Here is an 8,057-nt window from a genome sequence, read left to right on the forward strand (position 1 = left end):
ACTTTCTGAACCGCTTTAACCTCATTAGGATCGCACGGGGTGCTGGATCATATCCCAGCTGACTTTGGGCCAGAGGCAGGGGACACCCTGGATCGGTGGCCAGCCAATCGCAGGGCACAAGGAGACAAAGGACAACCATTCACGCTCACACTCATACCTAGGGGCAATTTAGAGTGTCCAATCAGCCTACCATGCATGTTTTTGGAATGTGGGAGGAAACTGGAATACCCGGAGGAAACCCACGCAGGCCCGGGGAGAACATGCAAAGTCCATACAGATGGACAAACCTGGATTTGAACCCAGGACCCCAAAACTCTTAGGCCAACACGCTAACCACTCAATTGCTGGGCCGCCATAAGTCAATGCTTTATTTACTATTTAAATACAAGTTAAGAAAAACTAAACAGTAGAATCTTTTGCAACCCAAGAGAAAAAACAACTATTAACAGTCAATGCGCCAAAAGGTCCAGTTCATTGAGCTCCCCTCAGGAAGCGGGCCGTCATGATTAAACGCCTCAGTCGGACGTCTCGCTGAGCATCCTGTTAAAGCAGAGGACCGCCGGCTGCGATGCTAGGTTCTGGATGCTGTAGGCGTGGCCTGTTTCCATTGGGCAGAAGGGAGAGAGGCCAGATGACAATGTGAGCAATCAGATTGACCGCTACAGTAACGCTTTGCCCACCGCTTCTTACCACAAGGGACCATGAAGAAATTGCCCGCGTGCACGCTGTACTCATTGCAGTCCACGTTGACCTTAACCGAGCTTGTTAGCAGGAAAAAAACCTTGACAAGCAATCAAAAGACATGTTTGTGAGCATGTTTTCTTGACAACCTCAAATATTTGCACCCTTTTGAATTCCTAATGGAGTCCCCGAGTTTCGTTCCGGCGCTGATGACGCCAGTTAAATTTCCGCGCAAGTCAGAATTAGAATTTGTATAAAGAGTATGACATTTCCTTTAGCACAGCTCTATCTAGTACTACAAAAACTACTACTACTACTACTACAACAACTATTCTTTTACTAATTTTACTCTATCTGGAAATATTGTAACTGTAATATCTTTTGGCCAAACCTTATCTATATATACACACACAAAATTCATACAAAAAAATGGGAAACTGACTAATTTTAAAGGTTTTAGTTGGTAGTTGTGTGAGGACTGTGGAACAAATTAGAATTTACATATAAAGTACTGCTCTACTTAGGAAATTTTCAAGTTAGGAAAAACGTTTTGATTTCCAATTAATTTCGTAAGTAGAGGTACGACTGTATTTGCCCTTTCCTGCAGGTTAAAAAAAACGAAAATGGACCAGTTTGTGGAGCGTGATTATTTCCCTAAACTGGCGTTAACTTTAAAATATTTTTGGGGCATCCATTTTAAAAAAAAAAGTCAAAATATGAAGATTCTGACCGTGTTGGCGCTGTGGTCCACCCAAAGAGGTTTCTTCATAAAGGAGCCCAGCAGTATTTTCCCGAGGGAGCTGTTCCTGTCGTGCATATCCTCGGCGATGCCCATGACTCGCCGTTTGTGGAAGTACCAGTCAAAGTGGTCTGGGGTGATGACGTCCAAATCTGGCGAGTAGAAAAGCCCCGGTTACCTGGACGGATTTTCAAAGTGCCCAGAGCGCTGTTCGGACTTTTACCCTGGTTATCGTTTCCCTTTATCGTAGTGGGAAAAAGAAACTGGAGCCACACGGCCAGGTTGGCCTCGTCAGTGGCCCGCAGGCTGCACGGCTTGAGGGGGGACGCGCACAGATCGGCGACGGAGAGCTCGGCGTGAAAGTCTCTCGTCGAGGGAAGGTCTGGAATCAAAACACTCACCATCACCACTGCAATCAGTCACTCTGTCGCTCTGAGAACGGACTTACTTTCGTCGTCGTCGGGACATTCCAGGTCAATCAAGTGTGCCATACCGCTACGGAATCTTCTCAAAAAAGAGGAAAAAGGTGAGCCAAAAATTCCCCAAGTTCATTTAGTGTGTTTTCCTTACGTATTCTCCGAAGGGTAGGTGGTGTCGCGCGGGCTGACTTCCGCCGCCACTCCGTCGCCTCGGGCGCCGTCCCAGTTGACGGGTATCGTGCGCTTGACGTGATTCACACTCTTGGCCGATTTTCGCGGCGCTCTGATTCGTTTGGTTTTGGTTTCCGTGACGGATTTGGCCTTTTTGGCACTCGGACTGGGACGGGGCGCAGCTGGCGTGCGGGCGGTGGCGCGGCATTCGCTGGGGAAGCTGCTTCGCCGTTTGTCTAATAGCCAACCTCCTGTGGGACTGGCCGGGGCGGGCTGACTGGATACTTTTTTCTTGCCAGTACGTTGGGATGCTTGACAGGGGGGAAAGAAGCCAACACAAATGCCACTTTATTAGTTGCTTCCAGTTGTCCTTAAATGGAATAACTGCTGCAATTAACAGCAATAGATAAGTCGAATCTGTTTGAGCATGCAACTCCATGTTTTGAAATACTGTATGACTACTAATTTTTGCACTAAAGTTTGATTCGAAGAAAATTGGGAATCAAATTGAAAAATCGAAGTATTAACCAGTAAAATCGTTTGTCACTTTTGTACCTAGTACTTATTAATGTGAGCACTTATTCATGTTGACTACTTCTTTGTTTTGGAATACTTATGTTGACTACTTACTTATTGTTGAATTTTTATTATGTTGACTACCTATTCATTGGTTACATTATTAATTTATCAGTTTGTTGTTTTTGTACCTAACTACTATAATTATTATTGTTATTCTTTGTTGTCATTTGTGCACTTCCCCACTTATTTATTTTGTTGACTACTCATTACTTATTTGTTTGTTGTTGTTATTTGTGCACTGCGTGGCTAAGCTTTAAATCTCATAATACTTGTATCATGACAATAAAAGCATTCAATTCAATTTAATACGGAAGAGCATATTCTACCTGCTTTGTGGCTGGGTTCTTTTTCCATGAAATCAAGAGGACTGAAAAGGTAAGGAGCAGAATCTTGATCTTCCATTTGTTCCGCTTCATGCGTGTTCCTATCATTGGCTGGGGTTTTCATCTGGGCCGCCAATCTCTCCTCCTTTTTGCTTGTGCTTTTGGACACTTTCTTAGCCTTGGCCGCTTCTTCGTGGTTCGCGTTGGGCTTTTTGACACGGGGTGCATTCTCTTTGGCCACGTTCTCAGGGCATCTCACCCACCACTCGCCGGGCGTTTTTCTTTTCCTTTTCCCCAGTAGTATTTGACAGTCTTCCAAGTGGGAGAGCCTGCTGGGAAAAGATCGAGGGCGTTGCTCGGTTGTTTCGGACGGCAAATCCTGGTCAGAGTTGGATTTCTTGATATCGTAAACTGTGGGACCAAAAATACATTAGTGACCACCGGGCAGAGCAATCCGATTTTTGCTAGCGCCATTTCAAGCTGACCACATCTGTTGCCATGCTATAAATGTGACCAGCATGTCATAAACAAGGGAACTAATCCACTGAAAGAGTCATTGAAACAAAATGGGGTTACCTGAAGGAGAGGCGTCATGTTTAGTAGGCTCCTGACTGCTGGGGTTCTGATCCTGTATCTTAATCCCTTTCGATTTTGCTTCCCAACTGCTGCTCTTTTCATTGTCTTTGCTCTTTTTTGAAAGCTTCTTTGTCCCTTTCTGTTTATTTGTTTGGCTGCCAGCTGCCTCTTTCAGTTCCTTGTTAACAATCTCGCGTGGACTCTGTTGGTTTTCATTGTCGGGGCCATCGAGATGCGCTCGCGGGCTTTTATTTGTCTTTTTGCGGAGCGTCTGCTCTTGGTTCGACGCCTGTGTGTCCTGGCATCTGTCCTTCAAGGCTTTGTCCATCGAGCTGCCTTTGCCATTGAGGGGCGTTTTGCTAATTTGCCGTTTAACTTCAGATCTAGAGGAGAAGGAAAAGAACATAGGCACCTCGTCTTCCAGAATATGGAAATCGTCTTCTAACTCTGGAGGGGGTATGGCTATTTTCACGGGTGACGGCGTTGTCCTGAAAAAAAAAAAAAAAAAAAGATTTATATGAAACGGCTAGGATTTACGCTCTTTGTTGTTTTTTTTGTTGCTTTAAGACTTCAATGGTTTCCTTAGGGAAATGCCAATTCAACTCACGGATTGACTCGGGGTTGATCAGAGTCAAGAAATTTCCGCAGGAATACACTGACGTCTCTTTTTATGGGATATGGCAAGCTCTTCGCGGTGGACTCCACGTAAACACCCTTTTCTGAAGTGGAAATGCTTGGTCCAGGTTCTGCTGATCGACTATGATAACGAAAAGTCAAAGTCATCTTTCACAGCATGACAGTAATTCAAAGACGACAAAATCAAATAAAGTATAAAAGAACGCCCGGGGGAATAATTATGCTCCAGCACCAGTTACGTACGACCAATACATTTGGATCGCTGCCATGTATTGCATATGTGCCGCCATGTTTGGCAGTCAATCAGTTAAATGCATTACAGGACGTACATAGGGGACGGCAGCCTGATCTTGTGACCCGAAGTGGGACTTCCCGGGACAGTCTTGCGCGGGCTGGACTCAGTGTCATCGTATCTGCAAGACATGAAGTGTTAGCAATATTGTAAACAGAAGAAACTCAGAGCTGTAGAAGACGGACGAGCAGCCAGCTTTTCTTGGACAGACATTAATTACAAATTACGATTTGTAAAAATATATATAAAAAAAACCCTACTGGGCTCTTATTACCTGCCATTGACGATGCTAGACGTCCAATATATTTTGACTGGAAAGGGAGAACGGACATGCCAGTCAAAATGGATTGGACGCGTAGCACTGCCAATGGTACTGAAACATGAGTGTTCAATAGGATTTGTCCTCATCAATGCCATGCAATGAATTAAATACCACAGAGAAAAATATATGTTATTTGGGGCTACAACGAGATGTCTGTGTATTTCTATTTTTGATTCATTGGAATTTTATCAATTTAATTTTACTTAACATTGCATGTTTATCCTTTTATGCGTCTGCAGCTGGCAATACATTGAAAGGACAATGGCGACATCTTGTGGTCAATATATGAACAACCCATTCTATGTTTTTTAATTGAAATGCATTGTTTGTTCATCTTCTGTACAACTTCTCTTTATGGGGGTGAGAGGGTTATATACCCCCCAAAAAATTGCGTCAAAAAATTCTTACATGTCAGAGTCTGGCTGATTCCTTGCGGTGTTATTTTCTTGTTGAGGGTCGTTAGCGGTGTTATTTTCTTGTTGAGAGTCGTTAAGGATTGGAGACAGCCTTTTGGCTACCTCGTTAGTCTCGAGCTGTGCAGGAATCCCATCACTGTTTTCGTCTAGTGGGCTGGAAGTCTGCACTGGTTTTAAAAGAAAGGTTTTCATTTTTTTTAAACTTTCATGTGGAATCGGTATATGTCGGCGGGATTTAATTGTGCGCATGCATTTTACCTTTGTTTAGATCCTCTTTGGAAGGCTACAGCAATACAGAGGAAAACATGTTAGTTTCATTTAAAGGGACATACAAAAAACACACAAAATATCCACACGTATATAAAATAATATTAATGGCATTCACGTGAAAAGACGGTTGCTCAAAGTATTTCTGTATGCAAAAAAAAAACGCAATTATCTTACGATCTTACTCAAGTAACAAAAAAGAGCCAGTAATCTGGAATGCTTGAAAGTATTAGGGTAAAATATTAGTAGCACTGATAAAATGTATGCCTCAATTTCATACACGCTTTTATTCTTATTTCTTACCACTATTAAATTTCAGAAAAATGTAATTCAGCCTCCATTTTACTTAGTAAGATTTTTTTTACGTGATGAAAGCCTTGTCTTCTTAAGGTTTTTAAATATAAGTTATCAATTTGTGTTAGGGTTTCCCCAATTACCATTGCAGTTTTATCCGATAGATCCAGTGGTGAAGAATGTTGCACCTCCTGGATTTCCTCAGTGTCCGAGTCTGAGAATTGAAAAAGTGTGGGGACGTATTCCCTGAAATCTGTTAAGAACAAATGTATAAGAAAATATCAAAGGAGAATCAGATACTAATACTAAAATCAACACCACATAGATTGAAAAATAAATCAAGTTTGTGACTTTTAATGTACGTGTTTGCGATTTTTTAGTCAAGACAGTATTTACGTGAGTGTGCATCATCATCATCATCAATCAAACCCAGCTATTAAACAATCATACACTAATAAAATATAACAATGTTAAAAGCTCAAGAGCAAATTTTATACATTGATGGTGTGTACCTCAAGAGTGTTTATGGTTATTCACGAATGTTACGTGTTTCCACAAGGTTCTGCACCTTGCCACCCTTCCAAAGCGGTTATGAAGTTGTTTTAACAGAATGTTGTCAAAAATCTGGACTGGAATTCTCCCGACCTAAACCAAATTGAAACAACCCCACTGGTTTTGAACTGTTGATTAAGTACTCTTTCATTTAAGAAAGGTCCATTCGATTGTCAATGAAAAAAATGCTTTGTTTTCTTTTTTTCAATAAAAAAAAAAAAAGAAAACACCTTACCTAAATCATCGAACATCCGGTCGACGCTTCCCAATGACAGTTTACCTTGTAATTCTTCTTTAGGTACACTAGAAACAATTTCAGATTTAGTACGTTGTCTATAAAAGAATTACCTATAGTATGTCTAAATAAATACTTACTCTTGTTTTGTAGTCAGATAGCAAAGCCTCCTCTTAGCTATCCTGCGCTGAAGACAAAGAGAGAAATATTTTGCTGCAAAGTTCTCTTGTGCATTTATTACGGGACTTAAAAACGAAAAACACGAAAGTATGAAGAAATATACGTTTAACTAACCGCATATCGAGCTCCCTGTTCCATTTTTTACGCACCCTCTGAGCACAAAGAAGTGGTAATCCCGCGTTTGACTCTACGGCTGCGGAATAAACACATGCGTTTTATCGCAATCCATTCGAATAATGGTAACGAGTTGGTGTTGTTGTTTTTATTTCAAAGAATAAGGCGTCAGTTGAAATCGTTTGTCATAATAGCAAAACATTGGCGCCAATATATTCCAAAATACCTTCCGCACATGCGCAGATCACTTCGTTCACTCTACGGTCGGTTAGCAACTTGTAATCGCGCATTACCGCCATCTATTGATCTGTTATTGTTATTGCATTGCTTTAGAACTCGCTCTCGATTCCTCGATCCTAATGATCGTAATCAACATTATGTACATAACACCTGCTTGCTTTCTCTACAGCTGCATTTGATGCGGTCGTTTATTAATTTCAGCACCTTTTCTCCTTAACAGTAACAACGATAAACGTCCAAGTAATTTAAACTGGAAAAACTGACTGTCAATGCTTGTAATTCAGAGCCATTCACGGAGCTAGACGTCCCACGCAGTTGGACACGGAGGGTTGGCAGTGATCATTTGCTCATTGCACAATGGCAGCTACTGAGTGACCACTTATTCATGTTGATTACGACTTAGTATTTATTATGTTGACTACTACTTATTTAGTATGTATTTATTTATTTGTTTGTTTTCATTTATTTATTTATTTTTATTTATTTGCATGTTTATTTATTTTTATTTATTTGTTTGTTTATTAATTTGCATATTTATTCATTTTTATTTATTTGTTTGTTTATTCATTTGCATATTTATTTTTATTATTTTGTTTGTTTGTTTATGCATTTGCATATTTATTTATTTTTATTTATTTATTTTTATTTGTTTATTTTTGTTATATGTTACTTATTTATTGATTATTTATTTGTTTGTTTTTGCTGTTGTTATTGGTGAACTTTGTGGTGAAGTTTTAAATCTCATTATACTTGTATAATGACAATAAAAGCACTGACGCTTAGTTGGGATTTCCACAGAAGCAGGAACATTTGCGATTTACATGTGGTTTGAGATCCACAAGTTTTGTTTAATGATGTGCATAGACTTATATTATGAGTCATCAATTTAGCTTGTAAAATGATTGGAACTATGTTTGCGGGTCAGTGAAGAGGTGCATGTTTTTTTTTAGGAAGACCACCAAAAATCTCCTATGGTGGTCATTATTTTCTACCAAAAATTGCTACTCATTAACATACAATG

At 40.4% G+C, this 8,057-nt stretch overlaps 2 protein-coding genes across 2 annotated transcripts; both read right to left on the bottom strand.

Moving 5' to 3' along the window:
* Nucleotides 1–341: 341 nt before the first annotated feature.
* On the bottom strand, nucleotides 342–4,286 carry LOC144073289 (uncharacterized). The gene is made up of 9 exons (XM_077599003.1): nucleotides 4,096–4,286; nucleotides 3,489–3,976; nucleotides 2,916–3,323; nucleotides 1,991–2,321; nucleotides 1,869–1,924; nucleotides 1,644–1,802; nucleotides 1,412–1,572; nucleotides 691–781; nucleotides 342–598 (listed from the first exon to the last, which is right to left on the bottom strand). Exons 1-9 carry the CDS (start codon nucleotides 4,269–4,271, stop codon nucleotides 516–518), a joined length of 1,953 nt encoding a protein of 650 aa, XP_077455129.1. The 5' UTR covers nucleotides 4,272–4,286; the 3' UTR covers nucleotides 342–515.
* Nucleotides 4,287–4,440: 154 nt separating this feature from the next.
* On the bottom strand, nucleotides 4,441–7,078 carry LOC144072772 (uncharacterized). The gene is made up of 8 exons (XM_077598067.1): nucleotides 6,797–7,078; nucleotides 6,643–6,689; nucleotides 6,503–6,570; nucleotides 5,859–5,968; nucleotides 5,413–5,437; nucleotides 5,201–5,321; nucleotides 5,147–5,170; nucleotides 4,441–4,537 (listed from the first exon to the last, which is right to left on the bottom strand). The coding sequence occupies exons 1-8, from the start codon at nucleotides 6,818–6,820 to the stop codon at nucleotides 4,441–4,443; spliced, it is 516 nt and encodes a 171-aa protein (XP_077454193.1). The 5' UTR covers nucleotides 6,821–7,078.
* Nucleotides 7,079–8,057: the final 979 nt, after the last annotated feature.

This window comes from Stigmatopora argus, chromosome 4 (assembly GCF_051989625.1).
Source record: "Stigmatopora argus isolate UIUO_Sarg chromosome 4, RoL_Sarg_1.0, whole genome shotgun sequence".
Taxonomy (NCBI): Eukaryota; Metazoa; Chordata; class Actinopteri; order Syngnathiformes; family Syngnathidae; genus Stigmatopora; species Stigmatopora argus.